Source organism: Mandrillus leucophaeus, unplaced genomic scaffold (assembly GCF_000951045.1).
Source record: "Mandrillus leucophaeus isolate KB7577 unplaced genomic scaffold, Mleu.le_1.0 Scaffold22, whole genome shotgun sequence".
NCBI classification, from domain to species: domain Eukaryota; kingdom Metazoa; phylum Chordata; class Mammalia; order Primates; family Cercopithecidae; genus Mandrillus; species Mandrillus leucophaeus.
Genome location: NW_012102254.1, coordinates 2,589,028 through 2,612,876, shown reverse-complemented (window position 1 = coordinate 2,612,876; position 23,849 = coordinate 2,589,028). Strand labels below are relative to the sequence as shown.

Below are 23,849 nucleotides of genomic sequence, written 5' to 3'. Positions count from 1 at the left end.
TGAGATGGAGTCTCGCTCTGTCGCCCAGGCTGGAGTGTAGTGGCACGATCTCAGCTCACTGCAAGCTCCGCCTCCCGGGTTCATGCCATTCTCCTGCCTCGGCCTCCCGAGTAGCTGGGACTACAGGCGCCTGCCACCACGCCTGGCTAATTTTCGTATTTTTAGTAGAGACAGGGTTTTACCGTATTAGCCAGGATGGTCTCAATCTCCTGACCTTGTGATCCACCTGCCTCGGCCTCCCAAAGTGCTGGGATTACAGGCACTTTTTTCATTTTTAGTAGAGACGAGGTCTCACTATGTTGCTCAGGCTGGTCTCTAACTCCTGGCCTCGAACAATTCTCCTGCCTCCACCCCCCCAAAGTACTGGGTTTACAGACGTGCGGCACTGTGCCTGGCTCTAATTTTTTTTTCAGACAGGGTCTTGCTCTGTTGCCCAGACTGGAGTGCAGTGACATGATCATGGCTCACTGCAACCTCGACCTCCCAGGCTCAAGCCATCCTCCCACCTCAGCCTCCCCAGTAGCTGGGACTGCAGGCCTGCACCACCATGGCTGGCTAATGTTTTTGTATTTTTTGTAGAGATGGGGTTTTTCCATGTTGCCCAGGCTGGTCTCAAACTCCTGGTCTCAAGTCATCCTCCCACCTCAGCCTCGCAAAGTGCTGGGATTGCAGGTGTGAACCAGTGCGCCTGACCGGGTTCCTAAGTCTTCATCTCTGTTCTGACAAGAGAAAGCCACAGGATGCATATTCCCTCAGCTTCTCCTCTTCTCATGGTCTCCAGGCTTTTACTGTTCCTTTCTCCTTCCTGCATTTGAACAGGAAGGTCCCTGTTGCTATTCTGGGCCCCCATAATACCCATCTCTTTTCTCTGTTCTTGTAGTAGTCCATTGCTATAAAGGAATATATGAGACTGGGTAATGTATTTTTTAAAAAAAAAGAGGTTTATTTGTCTCACAGTTCCACAGACTGTACAGGAAGCCTGGTGCCAGCATCTGCTTGGCTTCTGGTGAGGCCTCAGGAAGTCATAGTGGAAGGGAAGGGGAGCTGGTGTGTCCCACAGCAAGAGATAAGCTAGAGTCACTGAAACAACTAGCTCCTGTGTGAACTAACAGGGCAAGAACTCATTCATTACTGTGGGGAGAGCATCAACCCGTTCATGAAGGATCTGCCCCCATGACCCAAACACCTCCCACCAGGCCCACCTTTGTCATTGGGGATCACATTTTGGCATGAGATGTGGAGGAGGCAGATACCCAAACTAACAGTCCCCTTTCTCTCTGTCTCTTCTGCATCTCCTCTCTCGCCCTTTTGTTTATTTTTCAGATTCTTCCTCTTCTGGTTCTTTTCTGTAGGCCTCAAAAATACTCAGTGCTCTGATTTTTTCCCTTGGCTCTGATCCACTGCAAACAACTCTGTGCTTGTATTTTCTCTACTCTGCTGACTTGGCCATCTTCGTTCATGCCCTCTAGTTACCTATTTTTTTTTTTAAATAGAGATGGGGTCTTGCTATATTGCTGAGGCTGGTTTTGAACTCCTGGGTTCAAGCCATCCTCCCACCTCAGCCTCCCAAAGTGCTAGGATGACAGGCATAAGCCACTGTACCCAACCTATGTGTATTTTACTCAATTTAAAAAAATAGAAAAAAAAATGCTTTAGTGGACCACTCTAAATACTTTTCCGTGTTGTACACTTTAGGTGTTTAGTTTTCTCTCTGAAGGCCTTTTCCTTTTTCTTTTTTTATTCCTCTCTCCCATCGTCTTGGCATTTTCCTTATTGTTGAACTTTGAACTATTCTTAATGAATGGTTATATCTGAAGGGGCTGATAAAATTATCCATTTTATATTAACTTGAGAGCCAGTTAATACCTTTTTTTTTTTTTTTTTAAAAGACAGGATCGGCCGGGCGCGGTGGCTCAAGCCTGTAATCCCAGCACTTTGGGAGGCCAAGACGGGCGGATCACGAGGTCAGGAGATCGAGACCATCCTGGCTAACACGGTGAAACCCCGTCTCTACTAAAAAAAAATACAAAAAACTAGCCGGGCGAGGTGGCGGGCGCCTGTAGTCTCAGCTACTCGGAGGCTGAGGCAGGAGAATGGCGTAAACCCGGGAGGCGGAGCTTGCAGTGAGCTGAGATCCGGCCATTGCACTCTAGCCTGGGCGACAGAGCGAGACTCGGGCTGAAGTGATTCTTCTGCCTCGGCCTCCCAAAGTGCTGGGATTACAGGTGTACGCTGACTGTCTGGCCTCTGTGTACATCTGTATCCCCTCAGTGCTCTGTAGCTTTGGCACTGCCATGCATTTTGTCCTCAGCCACTGGAAGACCTTTGCTTCTCTTTTCTCTGTAGGTCACTCTCAAGTACCTTTTCCTCTTCCACCCTCTAAAACATCTTGATTGATTGATTGATTGAGATAGGGTCTAGCTATGTTGTCCAGGCAGGTCTTGAACTCCAGAGCTCCTGCCTCAGCTCCCAGGTAGCTGGGATTACAGGCACACACAACCATGCCCAGCTAATTTTCTTTCCTCCCTGAGGAATCTTGTCTCTTATAGATTCAACCATTCTCTCTGTGTTTAATGTCTCGAAAATACCCATCTCCCATAGGGTAGTTCTACCTCGGTGGTTCTCAACCATGGATAATTTTGTTCCTCATGGAACATCTAATTCATTTTTTTTTTTCTTTTTGAGACGGGGTCTCACTCTTGTCCAGGCTGGAGTGCAGTGGTACAGTCTCGGCTCACTGCAGTCTCTGGCTCCTGGGCTCAAGTGATCCTCCCACCTCAGCCTCCCAAATAGCTGGGACTACAGGTGTGTGCCACCATGCTCAGCTGATGTTTTTATATTTTCGGTAGAGACAGAGTTTTGCCATGTTGGCCAGGCTGGTCTCAAACTCCTAAGCTCAAGCAGTCTGCCTGTCTTGGTCTTCCAAAGTGCTGGGATTACAGGTGTGATCCACTGTGCCTGGCCTCTTTTTTTTTCCCTGTAGAGATGGTGTCCCAACTATGTTATCCAGGCTGGTCTTGAACTCCTGGGCTCCAGTGATCCTCCCACCTTAGCCTCCCAAAGTGCTAGGATTATAGGTGTGAATCACAGCTCCTGGCATAGTTATTTTTTTTATTGTCTTTAATGTGTACAATATGATGTTTCATACTCATATACACTTTCATAAACACAGAATGAAATGAATACTATAGTCAAGCAAATTAACATATCCATCACCTCAAATAGTTATCTTATTTTGTGGTAAGAGCACGTAAGGCTGGGCATGGTTGCTCATGCCTGTAATTCCAGCAATTTGGGAGGCTGACATAGGCGGATCAGTTAAGCCCAGGAGTTTGCGACCAGCCTGGGCAACAGGGCGAAAAGCCTTTTTTGTATTTTACAAAAAATACAAAAATTAGCAGGGCATGGTGGTGTGTGCCTGTAGTCCCAGCTACTTGGGAGGCTGAGGTGGGAGGATTGCTTGAAGCTGGGAGGCAGAGGTTGCAGTGAGCCAAGATCATACCACTGAACTCAAGCCTGGGCAGCAAAGCAGGACTCTCTCAAAAAAGAAAAAAAAAAAAAAAAAAAGAGCACCTAAAATGTACTCTTGGCCTGGCGCTGTCTCACGCCTGTAATCCCAGCACTTTGGGAGTCCAAGGCGGGTGAATCACGAGGTCAGGAGTTCGAGACCAGCTTGGCCAACATGGTGAAACCCTGTCGCTACTAAAAAGACAAAAATTAGCCAGGCGTGGTGGTGCATGCCTGTAGTCCCAGCTACTTGGGAGGCTGAGGCAGGAGAATCTGTTGAACCCAGGAGGCGGAGGTTGCAGTGAGCCGAGATCGCGCCACTGCACTCCAGCCTGGGCAACAAGAGCAAAACTCCGTCTCAAAAAAAAAAAAAAGAAAAAATGTATTCTCTTAGCAAATTTCCAGTTTATAATACAATATTATTAATTATAGTCGTTATGGTGTACCTTAGATCTTTAGACTTATTCTTCTTTTATATATGTAACTTTATATTCTTGGACCTACATCTCCCCATTTCTCTTTTCTTCCTGCCCCTGGTAACCACCAGGCCTACTCTGTTTCTGTGTATTCAGCTTATTTTAGATTCCACATGAGAGATCATGTGGTATTTTCATTTTGTTTTGTTTTTGAGACCGAGTCTCAGTCTGTTGCCCAGGCTAGAGTGCAGTGGCACGATATTGGCTCACAGCAACCTCTGTCTCCTAGGTGCAAGCAATTCTCATGTCTCAGCCTCCCGAGTAGCTAGGACTGCAGGCATGTGCCACCACGCCCAGCTAATTTTTGTATTTTTTGTAGAGATAAAATACAAAAATTTTTTTTATCTGCCTGGTGGCCAGGCTGGTCTTGAACTCCTGACCTCAAGTGATCTGCCTGTCTTGGCCTCTTGAAGTGCTGGGATTACGGGTGTGAGCCACTGTTCCCGGCCCATGTGGTATTTTCTTTGTATCTGGCTTACTTAGCATAATGTCTTCCAGGTTTATCCATGTTTTTACTTTTATTTATTTTGAGACAGGGTCTTGCTCTGTGGCCTAGGCTGGAATGCAGTGGTGCGATCATGGCTCACTGCAGACTCCACCTCCTGGGCTCAAGAGATCCTCCCACCTCAACCTCTGGAGTAACTGAGACTGCCGGTGTGCACCACCACAGCTGACTAATTTTGTAGAGATGGGGTCTTCCAGTGTTGCCCAGACTGGTCTTGAACTCCTGAGCTCAAGTGATCCACCTGTCTCAGCCTCCCAAAGTGCTGGGATTACAGGCATAAGCTACTGCACCTAGCCGGATCTCCTCTTCTTTAAAGACTGAATAATATCCTGTTGTGTAGATGCACCATTCATCCTTTGATAGACGCTTAGGTTGTTTCCGTATCTTGACTGTTGTAAATAATGCTGCAGTTAACATGGGAATGCAGACATCCCTATGAGATGAGAATTTCATTCCCTTTGGGTGTATACCCAGAGCAGATATTGCTGGACCATATGGTAGTTTTATTTTTAATTTTTTGAGGAACTTCTTTATTTTTTATTTATTTTTTTTAATTTTTTGAGACAGAGTCTTGCTCTGTTGTCCAGGCTAGAATGCAGCAGCGCAATCTCGGCTCACTGCAGCCTCTGCCTCCTGGGTTCAAGCAGTTCTCCTGCCTCAGCCTCCTGAGTGCCTGCAATTACAGGCGTGTGCCACCACGCCTGGAATTTTGTATTTTTAGTAGAGATGGAGTTTCTCCATGTTGGTCAGGCTGGTCTGGAACTCCCGACCTCAGGTGATCCACCTGCCTTGGCTTCCCATAGTGCTGGGATTACAGGTGTGAGCCACCGCGCCTGGCCAATTTTTGTACTTTCAGTAGAGATGGGGTTTTACCATGTTGGCTAGGCTGGTCTCGAACTCCTGACCTCAGGTCGTCCACCTGCCTCAGCCTTCCAAAGTGCTGGGATTACAGGCGTGAGCCACTGTGCCTGGCTCTCTTTTGGGTTTTCTATATATAAGATATGTCATCTGTAAGCAGGGATAATTTTACTTCTTTCTTTCCAGTTTGGATGCCTTATTTTCTTGTCTGACTGCTCTTTCTAGTACTTTTAGTACTATGTTGAACAAAAGTGCTGAGAGTGGCCGGGGCCATTTGGCAATGTCTGTAGGGATTTTCGTTGTACACAGGTGGAGGAGTGCTACTGGCAGCTGTAAGATCAAGGCCAGGAATGCTTCTTCCCAGCTTACAGTACATAGGACAGTCCCCTATGGCATAGAATTACCCTGCCCAGAATAGCAATTATGCTGAAGTTGAGAAATCCTTCTCTGCCTGGCTGACTGACTGGCTGCATGTTTGAAGGCACTTTAAACTCAGACTTTTGTTTTTTGAGATGGAGTCTTTCTCTTTCGCCCAGGCTAGAGTGCAATGGTGCAAAGGCATGATCTTGGCTCATTGTAACCTCTGTCCGCCTCCTGGATTCAAGTGATTCTCCTGCCTTAGCCTCCCTCATAGCTGGGATTACAGGTGCCCGCCACCACGCCTGGCTGATTTTTGCATTTCTAGTAGAGATGGGGTTTCACCATGTTGGCCAGACTGGTCTCAAACTCCTGACCTTAGGTGATCCGCCTGCCTCTACTTCTGCCTCCCAAAGTGTTGGGATTACAGGCATGAGCTACTATGCCCGGCTATCCCAGCCTGTCTGAAGCAGGTCATTATCACATTTTTCTCCATCTCTTTTTCTCTTCCCCATCTATGTGCATAGTTTTGTTTTGTTTTGTTTTGTTTTGAGACGTAGTCTCGCTCTGTCGCCTAGGCTGGAGTTCAGTGGTGCAATCTCGGCTCACCGTAACCTCCGCTTCCTGGGTTCAAGCGATTCTCCAGCCTCAGCCTCCCGAGTAGCTGGGACTACAGGCGCACAGCACCACGCCTGGCTAATTTTTGTATTTTTAGTAGAGACAGGGTTTCACCATATTGGCCAAACTGGTCTTGAACTCCTGACCTCGTGATCCACCTGCCTCTGCCTCCCAAAGTGCTGGGATTACAGGTGTGAGCCACCGCGCCCAGCCTAGTTGTTTTTGTTTTTTTGATCGTAGTGTCCCTAAATGGGTGTGAGATGAGATCTCGTTGTGGTTATAGTAGTTGTTTTTTATTCTAGAACTCAGCCTTTTATTCTCTAATAGCTGTACTCCCAATTCTTCAGTTTCCCTTTCCCCCCAAACCAGATGTCTTTTTCCGCATTGCCCGCAGGCTTGGTGAGACGTGCTGGCAGCGCAAAGGGGACTGAGTCAGCAGCCACAGCCAAGAAGAAGGTGTCCACGGGAGGACATAAATGCACCCCAGCCTCCTAAATAGAAGAGGCTTATTCTTGAAGAATGGTCCTTGCCAGGGCTGAGGGCTGGAGCAAGGCACTCCAGACACAGGCCACTGTGGCTTAGAGCCTGGGTGAATATGCGTGGCTGTGGGGAATAAGAATGAATGTGGGTCTGCCTGCCGGGTCACGGGGTAGACAGGCAGGGAGGAGCTAGAACTCCAGGGCCTTCGCTGTCGCAGGGGCAGAATGATTTGATCCTGTGGCTGCTGGGGCTTCTGACTAGTGGTAATTGATAGAATGACACAGCCAAGTTTGCCTTTAGGAAAAGTCACTGACAGCAGTAGTTTTTGGCAAGACCAGAGACAGGGACACTGGATGGAAGAGAACGCCAGCGGCAGCAGTGGAGGCGGTTTCTTCAAGGGTATTAGAGGGCTGGGCATTAGGGCTCACGCCTATAGTCCTAGCACTTTGGGAGGCCGAGGCGGGTGGATCACAAGGTCAGGAGCTCGAGACCAGCCTGGTCAACATGGTGAAACCCCATCTCTACTAAAAATACAAAAATTAGCCGGGCGTGTTGGCGCGCGCCTGTAATCCTAGCTACTCAGGAAGCTGAGGCAGAAGAATTGCTTGAACTCGGGAGGCAGAGGTTGCAGTGAACCGAGATAATGCCATTGCACTCCAGCCTGGGTGACAGAGTGAGACTCTGTCTCAGAAAAGGAACAGCAACAAAAAGGTGTTAGAGAAGTTGCACGGATAGCGCCTAGACAGTTGAGGAGGCAGGAGGAAGAACGGGTTGGTGGAGCAGCATGTGCCAGTGAGGGGAACTGTGGATGAGCAGTGGGTTGGCGCCTAGGTTATGGCGAGAATAGTGGCAAGTGGATGTTGGTACAGCTCAGGACCGATGCGGGAGCATGGCCAGGACCAGCAGTGAGCCTGTGGGGACGAGACCCTCTTGCCTAGCCAAAGAGTGGTTGCAAAGGCAGGGGGAGAACGGTGCTGTCCTGCTGGGGAAGCTAGGCCAGGGAGGAATGCTTGTATTGCTGCCCTGTGGAACCAGAGGCATTCTTGTCAGAAGCGAGGCGGTGACGCAAAAGTGGGGCAGCTGAGCCCTGGATCGGGCCCTGCCCCAAGGGTTCGCGGGTGTGTGTGTGGCATGCCTTGGCCCCATCTTCTGTCCCCGAATCCTGCTGTTTTCATGCGTCTATTCTTAATAGATGAACTTTAGAATTGGTTTGTCAGATGCTTAATAAGAAGCCTCTGCAGACTTTGATTGAAATTGTGTTCAATTTATGGATTAAGAGGTTTTTGTCTCCTCACACATAAAAGTTCTATCATCCAGGAACGTATATCTCCCTGGATTTACATCCTGTTGCCAAGTTGTATGCTTAGTCCTTACCTTTCTGACCCACCATAGTTCATCTTAGGTAGGTGATGGTTTTTGTTACTGTTGTGAATAGAATTTTAAAAATTAAATTTAATTATCTCAAAAGCCCAAGAAGAAAGTTTTAGGAAGGCAGGCCGTGGTCACTCTCCAGCTTGTCATGAGTCGGGTGGGACTGAAAGCTCACTGTAGAGAGGTTCCTGGCCCGTGACCCCTGCCCTCTGCTGTCACATGGACCTGACACTCACCTGACAAGCCGTGTTTTTGTCGCCTTTACCACTCCCAGTGGCAGCTCCTGCAACCTATGCTTTCTTCGCATTTGCTCCTGTTCTCTCAGCTGCTCACTCATCTCACTCACGTCTTTGTTCCTTAGACCCTGGCCGTCTGCATTTCTCTTCTGCCACTTAAATTCGTGTTTTCCTTTTTTTTGGAGATAAGGTCTTGCTCTGTCACCCAGGCTGGAGTTCAGTAGTGTGATCATGACTCACTGCAGCCTCGATCTGTAGGGCTCAAGTGATCATCTTGCCTCAGTTTCCCGAGTCGCTGGGACTGTAGGCACACACCACCATCCCTGGCTAACTGCCTCTTATATTCTGAACTGCTTGAGGGCAAGGACCAGGTCTTGTCTCTCCTGCTGATGCTGGTGGCCAACATGTTGCTGTGTACATGCTAGAGACTTAAGCAATGTTTAATTTATATTTTCTGTAGAAAAGCATGAAGCTGTAACACATTTAAAATCCTATATTTGTATAAATAGCTTTAACATTTCAAGTTATTTCTCTAGAATGTATTCCTAATATAGGATTCTTATATTCTCTCTCTTTTTTTTTGAGTTGGAGTTTTGCCAGAGGTTCGCTCTTGTTGCCCAGGCTGGAGAGCAGTGGTGCGATCTCGGCTCACCACAACCTCTGCCTCCTGGGTTCAAGCGATTCTCCTGCCTCAGCCTCCTGAGTAGCTGGGATTACAGGCATGTCCCACCACACCTGGCTAATTTTGTATTTTTAGTAGAGACGGGGTTTCTCCATATTGGTCAGGCTGGTCTCAAACTCCCGACCTCAGGTGATCCACCTGCCTTGGCCTCCCAAAGTGCTGGGATTACAGGTGTTAGCCACCATGCCCGGCCTTCAGGATTCTTATAAGAATATATATAACTTCTTATAACAGAAGTTATGTCTGTTTCATGGTGTGGGCTATATAGGTTTTTTTTTTTTTTTTTTTTTTTTGTGGAGTTACTCTCTATTGCTCAGGTTGGAGTACAGCATCACCATCTCCACTCACTGCAACCACTACCTCCTGGCTTCAAGCGATTCTCCTGTCTCAGCCCCCCGAGTAGCTGGGATTACAGGTGCCCACCACCATGCCCAGCTAATTTTTGTATTTTTAGTAGAGATGGGGTTTCGCCATGTTGGCCAGACTGGTCTCAAACTCCTGACCTCAAGTGATCCTCCTGCCTGGGCCTCCCAAAGTGCTGGGATTACAGGTGCGAGCCACTGTGCCCGTCCGGCTATGTATTTTTTTTTTTTCTTTTTTTTTGAGACAGAGTCTCGCTCTGTCGCCCAGGCTGGAGTGCTGTGGCGCGATCTTGGCCTACTGCAAGCTCTGCCTCCCGGGTTCATGCCAATCTCCTGTCTCAGCCTCCCAAGTAGCTGGGACTACAGGCGCCCGCCACCACACCTGGCTAATTTTTTTGTATTTTTAGTGGAGACGGGGTTTCACCATGTTAGCCAGGATGGTCTTGATTTCCTGACCTCATGATCTGCCCGTCTCGGCCTCCCAAAGTGCTAGGATTACAGGTGTGAGCCACCGCGCCCGGCCCTATGTACTTTTAAATTGCTGTATTTACTGAAGCTTCCTAGATAACTATGTGAATTTATCTTCTTGGGCTCAGTGTGGTGGCTCATGCCTGTAATCCTAGCACTTTGGGAGGCCAAGGTGGGCGGATCACTTTGGTCCAGGAGTTCAGGACCATCCTGGGCAACATGGTGAAGCCCTGTCGCTACAAAAATTCTCTGGGCTTGGTGGTGCATACCTTTAAGTCTCAGTTACTTTGGAGGCTGAGGTGGGAGGGTCACCTGAGCCCAGGAGGCAGAGGTTGTAGTGAGCCGTGATTGTGCCACTGCACTCCAGCCTGGGTGACAGAGCGAGACCCTGTGTCAGAAACACAAAAAACAAACAGTATCTTCTGCTCTCCCATTGCCATGTGGGGTTATTTGTTTGTATCAAAGCTAGGCATCTTTCAGTGTTCCATGCCCAGTTCTGGACTAGGGGCTGAAGTGGGTAAACAGATGAAAAACCATGGCTCCACAACACAAGGGACTTAACGGTGTAGCTGGACATGGGCCAGGCTGACTGAGGTGTAAAGATGGTATGAATCCTTTAAACGTCCCTTTTCCCCTCCAGGGTTGGGGTCTGCTGGGTCCCCGGAATGAGTTGTTTGACGCAGCCAAATACCGAGTGCTAGCTGATCGCTTTGGCTCCCCTGCTGACAGCTGGTGGCGTCCTGAACCCACCATGCCCCCTACTTCCTGGCGGCAGCTGAATCCGGAGAGCATTCGGCCAGGGGGACCTGGGGGCCTATCCCGCTCTTTGGGCCGGGAAGAAGAAGAGGATGAGGAGGAAGAGCTAGAAGAAGGGACCATAGATGTTACCGACTTCTTGTCCATGACCCAGCAGGATTCCCACACCCCACTCAGGGACTCAAGGTACAGATTGGGGATGGGGATGCAGCGGAGGCTGGCTGTGCCTTGACACGGGGATGGGCGAATGTTCTCTGCTAGCTTTCTCTGAGATGGGAGTGCCCTGCCTCACATTGCAGCCTGTGTGTCCCGTCACTCAGTGTGTGTCTGCCCATTCTTGGGGGACAGCCAGCTGTGGTCTTCTATGTGGCTGGGCTTTTGCAGAACAGCAGCACGGAGAACCTGCTCTCTGCTGTCTTATCTATGTGAGGGAATGGAGGGCGCAGTCCCCATCCAGTGTGGCTGTGGGAGGAGCAGAGATGCCCGGTTTCCCATCCATTTCATGCCTCCTGGCCTTTCGGCTCCTTGCTGCAGTGCAGTGTCCTCACCCTTACATCTCAGAGCCTCAGGGAAATTGGTCCAGGAAGAGAGAAGATTCTTTCAGCTAAACTTTTGGTCCTCCCAGGGGGAGTTCCTTTGAGATGACAGATGATGACAGTGCTATCAGGGCTCTGACCCAGTTTCCACTTCCCAAGAACCTTCTGGCCAAGGTGATTCAGATTGCAACGTCATCCTCCACAGCTAAGGTGAGTTGGGTCTCCTAGAAGTGTGTGTGTGGGCCATTTACTTGGTCATGTCTGGTGTTCCCCAAAGGCAGGTTTACAGAGGGCTGAGGGGGCCTGTTCCTCCAGCCCACACCTCGGCCAGCTGGTGGAACTCCGGCGTGGAAGGAAAAGCAGTCAGTGTGACAGAATGGAGGTCAAGTCTTAGCAGCACAGGGCGTGGGCTGGGGGCCGCAGGAGCAGAAGACCCATACCTGTTCTGGGCGGTGGATTGTCAGTGGGGAGGGCTTAGAGGTGTGGGTCTTGGTGAGGTATGAGTTTCTCTCTTGCTACCAGGCAAAGGGGCTTCGGTTAGGCAGAGCTTCTGTCCGGGTGCAGGGCCTTTTTGCTCCCGCAGGATGTGCCGGGTTTTTAGCTCATGCTGACAGCTTCAACCCACAGCTGCCACGAAGGTGCTGAGATGACTGGGCTAGGAGGGCAGGTGGTGGAATTGCCCAAGCACTGTCTTCTGCAGTGGAAGTCGAGGTATAGCAGGAGAAGCGAGCCTGGGACTAGAGTGCCCGAGCCCATGGGCCTGCTCCTGGCTATGCAGCAGCACCTCTAGCATGGCTCATGCCGGGCACCTGCTGAGATGGTGGCTCCTTCCGTCTCTGGGCTCCTTGGCATTCTGAGAATGCCCCAAGTCTCTTCCCATTCCCTGCATTTCTGTAACCATCTCTCTTGCCTTCCATGTAGAATCTCATGCAGTTCCATACTGTGGGCACCAAGACCAAGCTGTCTACACTCAACCTGCTCTGGCCCTGCCCCATGACCTTTGTTGCCAAAGGACGCCGCAAAGCAGAGGCTGAGAATAAGGCGGCAGCCTTGGCCTGCAAGAAACTGAAGGTGAGTCCAGGAAGGTTCTGGGTGTGATGCATGAGAATGTCTTGAAGCTCCCCTCTGCCAGTGGCAAATGGGTCCCATTTTTTAGGAAATGAAACCACCACAGCAGGCCTTTTGCCTGGCACAAAGACAGCTGGTCTGCAGGCCTCGCTTGTAGGCCCTGTGGCTGTTGCCACAGCTTTCCCAGAGCCCCTGTGGAGATGCTTTGACTGTGCCCCAGCCTTTTCCACACTGTTGGCCTGAACCTGGTGAGGCCGGGAGGAAACTTGCTCATTGTTCTGAATAGTATAAAGCCGGGAGGAGCCGGGCCTGTTTTGAGAGGCAGACCTGGTGTCCAGTATGATCCTGATAACCCAGGTTTTGTGGCCAAAATGAATAATGTGACTTGTGACTGCAGTGAAGATTGAGGAAGCAGTCAGCATCAAGGTAGAGACAGTGTGGCAGACAGCTGGCAGTTCTCTTTCTTTTGACACAGGGTCTCTGTGGCCCAGGCTGGAACATAGTGGCACGATCATGGCTTACTGCAGCCTTGACCTCCTAGGCTTGAGCGATCCTTTCACCTTAGCGTCCTGCATAGCTGGGACCATAGGTATGCGCCACCACTCCCAGCTAATTTTTAAACATTTTTTGTAGAGACAAGGGTCTCACTGTGTTGCCAAGGCTGGTCTTAAAATCTTGGGCTCAATCAATCTTTCTGCCTTCACTTCCTGAAGTGTTGGGATTGCAGGCATGAGCCACAGCTCCTGGCCATGGCAGTTCTCTTTAAAGGGGCTGTGGAGTTAGCTGATGGCACAGTAGTGGGAGGGCGTTGGGATTGTGTCTGACTGCCTGAGGAGTTAGTAATCTCAACCCATGTTGGTGGAGGTTTAGTTTGCAGAACAAGACAGAAATGGGCCTGCTTTACTCTGAATGGTCAGGTGCACCATTTCATGGGTGCAGTTGGCCCCGGGAACCACGTTTTAGTTATAGCTGATGGTCAGGGGTAACAAGAACCTGGAGAAAATGAGGAAGAGGGGACAGGCAGGTGGTGAGATAGAAGGCATAGATGTGCTACCTGTGACTCGAGGGCAGAACAAGGACTGACTGTAGAACTGGAGGCATCTGAGCTTTGGCCTGACGCACACGCACTGAGCAGAGGCACCTTGGCATGGTGGGGCCTGTCTGGGAAGGAACAAGCTTTGCAGTGGCTGGAGGGCCATTTGTCAGGCTGGTGGGTAAAACCCATGAAGTCTGGGGAGAGGGCGGAAGCCTGTTCTTGCAGCAAGGAGCTTGTGTTGGCACCTCCTGCGGAACGAGGACCAGATTCCTGTCCTTGAGGTCCTTACAGCTGATGGTACCAGCATGCCCAGAGGCAGGGGGTTGGCCCCTGTTGTGGAAAGACTACTTTAAGGAGGAAGTGTTTGATCTGGGCTCCGAAGGGCGAGCAGAGTCCAGACATTAGAGGTGACAGGAACACAAGACTAGTTTTACCCGCGTGCCTGAGGTATTGGAATGCCATGTTTTATCTCTGGCGAGGTGGTTTTAGGTATGTAAGGAGGTAAGACACAGTGTTTTCCTTGCAGTGGCTTGTTTGATCAAGTTGCATTATAATCAACATTTATAGGAAACTCCACGTGTATCTGTATATGATGGGGTTACAGATGGGTCAGGTGCCATGTAGGGACTGGGAGGTGGGATGGAAGGATTGGGGGAGGAAGGCTTTGATGAGGCAGCAAAGGAAGAGGGAGTCTGTGGGGTGTATTCTAGCGTCATTGAGGGCCTGGTCTGGCTGGTCTGAGGGTACACGTTGGGAATTCACGGAGGTGACAGGGGCCTATTGTGGTGTTGGAGGGGCTCTAGTTGCACAGTGAGTGGTTTCTCCTCAGGGCCTTCCCCAGACGTAGGGCTGTTCTGCTGTGACACATCAGGTTTAGCTTTTCTTGAATTAACTTTATTATTATTTTCTTCAAGACAGAGTCTTGCTCTGTCGCCCAGGCTGGAGTGCACCATCATGATCTCCGCTCACCGCAACCTCTGCCTTCAGGGTTCAGGTGATTCTTGTGCCTCAGCCTCGCTAGTAGCTGGGACTATAGGTGCTGGCCACCCGCCTGGCTAATTTTTTTTTTTTTTTTTTTTTGAGATGGAGTCTCGCTCTGTCGCCCAGGCTGGAGTGCAGTTGCACAATCTCGGCTCATTGCACCCTCCGCCCCTCCAGGTTTAAGCAATTCTCTGCCTCAGTTTCCGGAGTAGCTGGGATTACAGGCGCGTGCCACCACGCCCGCCTAATTTTTTGTAGTTTTAGTAGAGGTGGGGTTTCACCATCTTGGCCAGGCTGGTCTTGAACTGCTGACCTCATGATCCACCTGCCTTGGCCTCCCAAAGTGCTGGGACTACAGGTGTGAGCCACCGCGCCCAGCTAATTTTTGTATTTTTAGTGGAGACAGGGTTTCACTATGTTGGCCAGGCTGGTCTTGAACCCCTGACCTCAGGTGATTTGCGTGCCTCGGCCTCCCAAAGGGCTGGGATTTTAGGTGTGAGCCACTGCACCTGGCCTGAATTAACTTTGGTTCATTTTTTAAAACGTTTATTTTGGTAAGTTTACATTTTCCTAGTTCATAATTTCTCCCTCCATCACCATGTCAGCCAAGATCCAAAATCTCTTAGACATTACTTGGCACAACTTCTGCCTCAGAGCTCCTGAGCTTGTCTGGGCTGGTTTTGGGGAGCCCTAGAGCATAGACTGAGTCTTGCATGTCTCCCTGCAGAGCCTGGGCCTGGTGGACAGGAACAATGAACCACTTACACACGCCATGTATAACCTGGCCTCTTTGCGTGAGCTGGGTGAGACCCAGCGCCGACCATGTACCATCCAGGTGCCCGAGCCCATCCTCCGCAAGATAGAGACCTTCCTGAACCATGTAAGAGGCCCTGCATCCCTCATCACCCTTGTCCCCTGTAGTCTGCCTCCATCTCTTCAGACTGAAGGCCTCCACCTGCGACAGGCAGTAGTACCTCCCCATTCTCTTCACTGAGATTGGGGCCTGGGAGCCCCCTGGCCTCAGCAGCCCAGTCTTGCCCACAAGGATCCCGGGGCAGTCACGGACTAAATTAATCCTGTGCCCAGTGGGTTGGGCCACAACATCTGACCCAGGCGGATCCTGCAGAGTGGCTGGTTGGGTGGTAATGAGGAATTTCTTTTTCATTGTTTTGCTTGACCTCCCTGCCCCCCAGTACCCTGTGGAGAGTTCATGGATCGCCCCAGAACTCCGGCTGCAGAGTGAAGACATCTTGCCCTTGGGCAAGGACTCAGGGCCTCTCAGTGACCCTATCACAGGCAAGCCCTATGTGCCCCTGTTGGAAGCAGAGGAGGTACGTCTCAGCCAGAGTCTGCTAGAACTGTGGCGGCGGCGAGGGCCAGTCTGGCAGGAGGCCCCCCAGCTACCTGTGGATCCACATCGGGATACCATCCTCAACGCCATTGAGCAGCACCCGGTGGTGGTCATCTCTGGGGACACAGGCTGTGGGAAGACCACACGCATCCCCCAGCTGTTGCTGGAGCGCTATGTGACCGAGGGCCGCGGTGCCCGCTGCAATGTGATCATCACCCAACCTCGCCGTATCTCTGCTGTGTCTGTGGCACAGCGGGTCAGCCACGAACTGGGCCCCTCCCTGCGCCGGAACGTGGGCTTCCAGGTGCGGCTGGAAAGTAAGCCCCCAGCCCGAGGCGGGGCCCTGCTCTTCTGCACTGTGGGTATCCTGCTGCGTAAGCTGCAGAGCAACCCCAGCCTGGAGGGTGTGAGCCACGTCATCGTAGATGAGGTGCATGAGCGGGACGTGAACACAGACTTTCTGCTGATCCTGCTTAAGGGCCTGCAGCGGCTCAACCCGGCCCTGCGGCTGGTGCTCATGAGTGCCACAGGGGACAATGAGCGCTTCTCCCGATACTTTGGTGGCTGCCCTGTCATCAAGGTGCCTGGCTTCATGTACCCGGTCAAGGAGCACTACCTGGAGGACATCCTGGCCAAGTTGGGCAAGCACCAATACCTGCACCGGCACCGGCACCATGAGGTGAGGGACACCCCCATCCCACCCGAGGCTCCTGGCCTTTCCTCCATGGATGCCCCTCCTCCCTGGCCCTGGGGCTTGGTGGCCTGGGGCAAGTTACCCTCCCCAGTCCTCAGTTTCCTTGATAGAAACTGAGGACTAACCCCACGTGCGTGGCACGCATGTGAGGATTGGAGTTGATGTCAAGCGGCTCCGTCTCACTGAGTCAGGTGGCTGTGTCCTTGGCATGACCCCTTACCCCGGGGCTGTGACTGTGGCCTCTCTTCCCCCACCCCAGTCTGAGGATGAATGCGCACTCGATTTGGACCTTGTGACTGATCTGGTTCTGCACATCGATGCTCGTGGGGAACCAGGTGGGTGCCTCCCCATCTGCCCCATGCCAGTCCTGGCCATGCTTGCAGAAGCAGCTGGCTCATGCCCCAGGGCTCCTTTGCAGGTGGGATCCTGTGCTTCCTGCCTGGGTGGCAGGAGATCAAAGGAGTGCAGCAGCGCCTCCAGGAGGCCCTGGGCATGCACGAGAGCAAGTACCTCATCCTGCCAGGTGAGAGCCCGGGCAGAGGGATCAGGGACCTTTGGAAACCAGCCTGGCCTCTGTCCTGGGGACTGACCCAACTGGGACTCCGGGGGTCCCGGTTTCTGACCAAGCCGCAGCACTTTTCACTGGGCATAGTGTTTATCTGCACCTGTTTCATCAAAATGGGGTCAAAATCCTTGCCCTGCCCACATTCCAGGGGGGAATTCTGGTGGAAGCAGTGCCCATAACCAGTGTGTGTCTTGCCCACCAGTGCACTCCAACATCCCCATGATGGATCAGAAGGCCATATTCCAGCAGCCTCCAGTTGGGGTGCGCAAGATTGTCTTGGCCACCAATATTGCAGAGACTTCCATCACAATCAATGACATCGTGCATGTGGTGGACAGTGGGCTGCACAAGGAAGAACGCTATGACCTGAAGACCAAGGTGGCACCTACGTCCTGGGCCTGGCCAACCACTGGGGGAGGGACTCCGTTTCGAGGTGGTCTGCAGCCCAGATCTACCTTAGACCTATTTTGTGTGTCTTGAGAAGGCCACGCTTGTGGGGTCTCAGTGTTCCTGATGTTGGGGGCTGGTGAGGGTTACTCGGAGTGGAGAAGCACTGAGGAAGTGGTATCTGTGTGCTGCTTACCTGCCCCCTCCTCCAGGTGTCCTGTCTGGAGACAGTGTGGGTGTCAAGAGCCAATGTGATCCAGCGCCGGGGCCGAGCGGGCCGCTGCCAGTCAGGCTTTGCCTACCACTTGTTCCCTCGAAGCCGGCTGGAGAAAATGGTCCCTTTCCAAGTGCCAGAGATCCTGCGCACGCCTCTCGAGAACCTGGTGCTGCAAGCGAAAATCCACATGCCTGAGAAGACGGTGCGGTGGGGTGGGGCGGGGTGGGGGCTGGCCTGGGGACCGGACAGGTGGGAGGCAGGCTCATGGCGGGCTCTGGCTCTGTTCGTCTTAGGCGGTGGAGTTCCTGTCCAAGGCTGTGGACAGTCCAAACATCAAGGCAGTGGACGAGGCTGTGATTTTGCTCCAGGAGATCGGTATGTAGGGGCTGGGCTGGGCTGGGCCGGGGTGTAGCTCCTGAGGGTGGCACTGACAGCTGAGCCATTGCAGGGGTGCTGGACCAGCGGGAGTACCTGACCACCCTAGGGCAGCGCCTGGCTCACATCTCCACCGACCCCCGGCTGGCCAAGGCCATAGTGTTGGCCGCCATCTTCCGTTGCCTGCACCCGCTACTGGTGGTCGTTTCCTGCCTTACCCGGGACCCCTTCAGCAGCAGCCTACAGAACCGGGCCGAGGTGGACAAGGTCAGTCCTGACTCCTTCCTGGAGCCCTCCACCCACTGCTGTTCTGAGGGGGCGTTGTCTAGCCCCTGCCTGTGACCTGGCTGCCCTCTTCTCCCCTCCCAGGTGAAAGCACTGTTGAGCCACGACAGTGGCAGTGACCACCTGGCCTTTGTGCGGGCTGTCGCCGGCTGGGAGGAGGTGCTGCGTTGGCAGGACCGCAGCTCCAGGGAGAATTACCTGGAGGAAAACCTGCTCTATGCACCTAGCCTGCGCTTTATCCACGGTCAGCTGGGCCCACGCCTGCTTTCCTGAGCCCCTCCCGCCCCTCCCACCCCCACTGAGCTTCTGTTACCCCCAGCCTGTGGCTAGGGGCTGTAGGTTCACTGCACATTCTGTCTCCCTAGGACTCATCAAGCAGTTCTCGGAGAACATTTATGAGGCCTTCCTGGTGGGGAAGCCCTCGGACTGCACCCTGGCCTCTGCCCAGTGCAACGAGTACAGTGAGGAGGAGGAGCTGGTGAAGGGCGTGCTGATGGCCGGCCTCTACCCCAACCTCATCCAGGTGCTGCCTCTGGGAGGGAGTGGAGTTCACCAGGTCCCAGCCTCCTTCCCTGTCTGCAGCTCCTTGCTCAGCCCCACCCATCTTTTCCTCCATCCCTGCAGGTGAGGCAGGGCAAGGTCACCCGGCAGGGGAAGTTCAAGCCCAACAGCGTCACATATAGGACCAAATCAGGCAACATCCTGCTGCACAAGTCGACCATTAACAGGTGAGGGCATGCAGGCCTGGATGGGGCAGCTGGGATGGTCCAAAAGGGTGGCTTCACCAGCCCTGTGTTCCCTAGGGAGGCCACACGGTTGCGGAGCCGATGGCTGACGTATTTCATGGCGGTCAAGTCCAATGGCAGCGTCTTCGTCCGGGACTCCTCTCAGGTGCACCCGCTAGCTGTGCTGCTCCTGACCGACGGGGACGTGCACATCCGCGGTGGGTGCCTGCAGGCCTCCTGCCCACCCCGCTCTGCAGCTGCTCCTCTGGGGCCTGGCCTCACCACAGCTTACCACCATCTTTTCCGTTCCCTCAGATGACGGGCGCCGGGCCACCATCTCACTGAGCGACAGTGACCTGCTGCGGCTGGAGGGTGACTCGCGTACGGTGCAGCTGCTGAGGGAGCTGCGGCGGGCCCTGGGCCGCATGGTGGAGCGGAGTCTGCGCAGCGAGCTGGCTGCACTTCCCCCCAGCGTGCAGGAGGAGCACGGGCAGCTGCTTGCGCTACTGGCAGAGCTGCTGCGAGGACCGTGTGGCAGCTTTGATGTGCGCAAGACAGCTGACGACTGAGCCCTGCTTCTGCTGGGGCTGTGTACAGAGTGCAAATGTTTATTTAAAATAAAGTTCTATTTATCCCTTGTGACCACTGCTGTCCACTAGGGGCTCCTCTCTCAGGGCCTCCATACACTGGGCCACGGTTCCCCAAAGAGGAAGGAAGGTAGAGAAGAGAGATGCTTATTGCTGGGGGACAGGGGCTGCCTGTGGCCCCAAGTCTTGAGAGAGAAAGAAGGGGGTTAGAACCTCCTTCCTTCGCCAAGAGCAGGAAGCAGCCGTGCTGTTAACCAGCCCAGTCCCCTGGCACAGCTGCTTCTCTGGGTACCCACCACAGGAAGCCTGTTAGAACTGTCACTGTGCTTGTAGTTTTGGACAGTAAGTGTCGAGTAGCCCTTTACCAGGCAGACTGGGGGAGAGTTCTGCAGGCAGCCGAGGCCCAGGGCTGTGCGGCACAGTGGTCCTTCCTGTATTCACATCCACAAGTTCATAGCCGAGGGGCTGAATGCTGAGGTCATGGAGATCATGTGCACACTGCATTTCATTCTCTTGATGCAAGGGGGTGAGCTGAGGGCAGGAGGATCAGGGAGGTAGATGCAAACCGAGACACAGAAGCATGGAGCCTGTGTGATGGGACATCAGGCAGCTTTATTTACTCTTAAAACTGTTACAACAGAATCACAGACTGACACAGGTAATGGCTGAGCCATAAGCAAACCGGGAAGTACAGAACTGTCCCACCCCAAATGGCTGCGGAGTACACATCACACAGGGCCTCTGGTCCTGGCCTTCTCAGGTGCTCTGGTGTGCAGGATCCTTCGAGGGAACTCTGACCACTCCTATTGTCTTACCTAGAGAGCATGCCACTTGGGCCACCTCCCCCCAACCCTTGGCCAAAGGAGCGAAAGGATCTGGAACCTGTCGTCAACCTCAGCATCCTCATGACCCTGGGACAGACGCAGCAGAGGCAGCAGGTACTCTGGGCCTGTGCTGTTGCCCCTGTGGTGTCTCCTGACTACCCAACCCTCACTGTTTCCTTCTCACTTTCATCCCAGCAGGCCCTTCCTCCTGCTGACGAAACACTGGCTCCCTCATGTTCTGGGCACAGCGGAAGTGTTCTGCACGTGGTCTCTATGGAGGAAAGCTAGTCCCCCCGGCCCAGGCAGCACTTCCTCCGTGAGGCCCTGCAGTTTCCTGGTGTGTGCCTGGGGAGCTAGAGACATGGTGCCAAACCTCCATAAGGCACTGCCACCTCAGAAAGGGGGAGGAGCTGTCAGGCCCAGGACTGCCTCCCTGCACATGGAGATCAAATCTAAACCTAAGCCAAGACCCCTACCTTCTCCAGCTCCAAGGGATGCCAGGACCAGAGAAGGGCAGAGGTCAGGAGGGGCCTGAGGAGGCCAAGTCTGGGGCAGCCTCAGAGGCAAATCTACACTGTAGCCAGTCCCCTCCAGAGAAGCCCTTGGAATCTTCCAGGCCATTTCACTACAAACTTATGTTTGAATCCTTTATTAGAAACCATGCAAACTTTAATACAAAAAATACAAGTGCAATAAGAATCTTTGTGTCAATACAGTTCCCAGGATTTCTCCTCACTGCAGCCATCCCAAGGCCTAGCTGGGATGCCCTCTGTGGGCCTCGCCTCTCCTCCCTCCCCTCTCCAGTCAGGGCGTAGGGGAAGCAGATGGCCTTAGTCTCATGCCTTTTATTTTTAAATTTCCAGACCTGATTTCCCACTATCCGCATGAGGGTCCCCTGGACATGAGGGCTTGCATGTCCTAGGGTGCGGGTGCCGGCCTGAAGGAATTCCATCTCCTGGCCCTTTCTTGTTCTCCAGCCCTGGCTTTGTATTCTAGGGCTGACCACCAGATCCCAGGGAATGGGAAAGAGATGCCAAAACCAGCCTCTTGGTTAGAAAAGAAAAGCAGCATACACACAACAAAATGGCAAAACCAACCAGTGCACGCTCCGAGAGCCCCTTGTGTGCCCGACCGGCTCACCAGCCACAGCCTCTGCACCCCTCTTCCCTGCTGCACCGCCTCCAGGGCCCTAAGCTGCCCACATCCTCCAGCGGGGGTGGTGTAAGGATCTCTCCGCCCTGTTCCCTCTAACACTTACTGAGGACTTTCATATAGACATGGCTTCAACCTGCAGAACTATTTCGCCAGTTTTTAGGTTATTAGAAAAAAAATAAAAGGACAAAACAAGAAAAATGTGACAGCAGCTAGGCGGGTATGTTAAGCATGGGAACAGGCAGCACTGACCCCAACTTGGGGCAGGGCAGCAAGAAGGGCTGGGCACCACCTGCATGTGGGGGGGGGGGCATTTGTGGCGCCAAAGGGAGAGGCAGTGGCTTAAGCGCCACAGTCAGCGTCCCGTCACCACTCAAACTCCGCCTCCACTCTTCCCTCCAGGTAGATCCAGGAAGGAGGGAGGGCATGTCAGTTTCTTTTGGGTTTGGACCAAAGAACCAAACAAAGATGAGGGTGGAATCTAGTTCTCCTCTCCTAGATCCCAACTTAGCCTCAGCCACCCCAACCCCCTCCCAACCTCCTCTATGGAGCAGTGGCGCAGTGATGGGGCAAGACGAAAGCAGGGAGCTGGGCCTGGGCTGGAGCGTGAGAGGAGGTGTGGGGTGGGGCTGCTGCTGCGAAGCAGGAGGGAAGGCGAGCCTAGCGGGCTGCCCGGCGCCCAAGCGCTCACTGGTCTAGTGGACAGTCCGGGAAAGGGGGCCAAGGACCCGGGAGCCCGAGTTGGGGCCGCCAGGGAAATGTGGGGGGCGGGAGACAATGTCGGCCCCGTGGTCGGTGCGGGCCCTGGCATTTGCCCGGAACGTCAGCCTGTAGGTCTCAATCTGCAGTGACATGGGAGGAGGGAAGGGAGAGGGGAACAGGGGAGACAAGAGGGGAACACGGGGGAGACGGAAGACGAGACCAGAATGTCATCATTAGATGCCTGGAAAATAAAAGGTTACTTCGTTAAAATTTAGGCCACACTCTAGTCAAAAACAAAGGAGTTTCAATTTGCGGCCAGTGGCAGGGCCCCTGGCTGGCCCTTAGGCCGAGCCCAGCCACTTACTTGTCTCCTGGATCTGGCTGTCCAAGGTCTGGGCCTCCCTTTGGTCACCACTCCCTGACAGGGTGGGGTGGCCATTGAGGCCACTGGCTGAAGTGGGGGCGCCAGCTTCAGGCGCTGCCTCAGAGATGGCCGGCTCCTCCCCAGCAGGGGGGCCCGGACACAGAGGAGCCTCGCTGCCACCGCCCTCAGTCTACAATGAAACAGTGGGGGAGACAGTGCAGGGTCAGTCGGGAGGGGAGTGGGATGGGTGATGGTGGTGGGTTTCACACACAGCCCCCACCCGTGCTGTCCCGGCACCCACTGGCTTAAGGCACAGTCGCTTGGAGAATCCCAGGCAGGTGCCCTGGCCCCACCCACCCCACCTCACCTGGGAGACCGACTCCCGAGGGTCGGGAGCAGCTGGGCTAGTGACACTCTCAGAGCCCCTCTGTGGCATGTGAGGCTCTGATGAAGCCTCTCTGAGGGCAGAGGTGCCAGGCCTCAGGCTGGTACCAAATTAGCCATGACAACAGTAAGCAACAAGCCTGAAGGGCAGCCCCCCAAAGGGTGCAGCCCATCCTCCCAAACCCTCCCTGGACCCAGGCCACCCCCTGCACACCCTGGGGTCGTCAGCAGCTCCCGGGCAGCCCTGCCTGGACATCTGTCTGGTCAGGAACGCAGGCACTGAGGCTTTGTCTGTGCTGGGCACCTTTCTGGGACCAGGGGTCCACGGGAGGCAGAAAGGAGGTGTCCAAGGAGGTATAACCCAGGGAGACTGTGGAGGCCCGGAGGGCTTCATAGGAGAAGGACATTTGGGGGACATGGAACACTCAGTGTGAGGAAGGCAGAGAAGAGAGAACAGCTGCGAGAGGTCACTGGGGAGCTGGAAAGCCTGTGTCGCCAAATACCCAAAAAGTGACAAGGCAGAAGTGGTTTCTAATCGGCATAGTGAGAGAAATAGGCCTCAATTAAAAATCCTAATTCCAGAACTAATAAAGAAACGGAGATAATATGAGTAAGGAAAAGCACACAAGGCTTGGGGTCAGAAAAGCCCAGATGTGAATCCCTGTCCACACTCGCTCACTGTGTCCTTGGACAAGAGACTAAAGTCAAGTTAACACCCCACTGAGATGGGCGCGAGAACGGCATCCTCACAAGGCGTGGGGGGCACGAACTGAGAGCCTATGGCAGCAAGGACCCCCCAGATGTTCGTGGAAGCTGATCAAGGCTTCAGTCAGAGCATCAGGAGAGGATGGGACAGGGGACGGGCTGGGCACTGGCTGGCACTGGGGAGCAGAGGCGGAAGGGAAGGCCCAGGGCAGTGGTTCCCGGCCCCTCTCCCCTG

At 53.2% G+C, this 23,849-nt stretch overlaps 2 protein-coding genes across 5 annotated transcripts in view; one reads left to right on the top strand and one right to left on the bottom strand.

Annotated features, from left to right (window-relative positions):
• DHX30 (DEAH (Asp-Glu-Ala-His) box helicase 30) overlaps positions 1-19,538 on the top strand; it is a 70,330-nt gene extending 50,792 nt beyond the window's left edge. For all 3 annotated transcript variants that reach the window (XM_011981019.1, XM_011981021.1, XM_011981020.1), the window contains 16 exons: positions 10,561-10,862; positions 11,302-11,422; positions 12,134-12,283; positions 15,025-15,177; positions 15,491-16,327; positions 16,602-16,677; positions 16,761-16,865; positions 17,110-17,285; positions 17,507-17,713; positions 17,805-17,886; positions 17,960-18,153; positions 18,256-18,415; positions 18,537-18,694; positions 18,796-18,899; positions 18,975-19,114; positions 19,212-19,538. In XM_011981019.1, the coding sequence (XP_011836409.1) occupies positions 10,561-10,862; positions 11,302-11,422; positions 12,134-12,283; positions 15,025-15,177; positions 15,491-16,327; positions 16,602-16,677; positions 16,761-16,865; positions 17,110-17,285; positions 17,507-17,713; positions 17,805-17,886; positions 17,960-18,153; positions 18,256-18,415; positions 18,537-18,694; positions 18,796-18,899; positions 18,975-19,114; positions 19,212-19,465 (3,219 nt within the window). In that variant the 3' untranslated portion in view covers positions 19,466-19,538. The remainder of the gene's footprint in view (positions 1-10,560; positions 10,863-11,301; positions 11,423-12,133; positions 12,284-15,024; positions 15,178-15,490; positions 16,328-16,601; positions 16,678-16,760; positions 16,866-17,109; positions 17,286-17,506; positions 17,714-17,804; positions 17,887-17,959; positions 18,154-18,255; positions 18,416-18,536; positions 18,695-18,795; positions 18,900-18,974; positions 19,115-19,211) is intronic.
• A 537-nt stretch (positions 19,539-20,075) lies between these two features.
• The window catches only part of MAP4 (microtubule-associated protein 4), a 277,944-nt gene continuing 274,170 nt past the window's right edge, over positions 20,076-23,849 (bottom strand). For both annotated transcript variants that reach the window (XM_011981023.1, XM_011981024.1), the window contains one exon: positions 20,076-22,715. In XM_011981023.1, the coding sequence (XP_011836413.1) occupies positions 22,503-22,715 (213 nt within the window). In that variant the 3' untranslated portion in view covers positions 20,076-22,502. The remainder of the gene's footprint in view (positions 22,716-23,849) is intronic.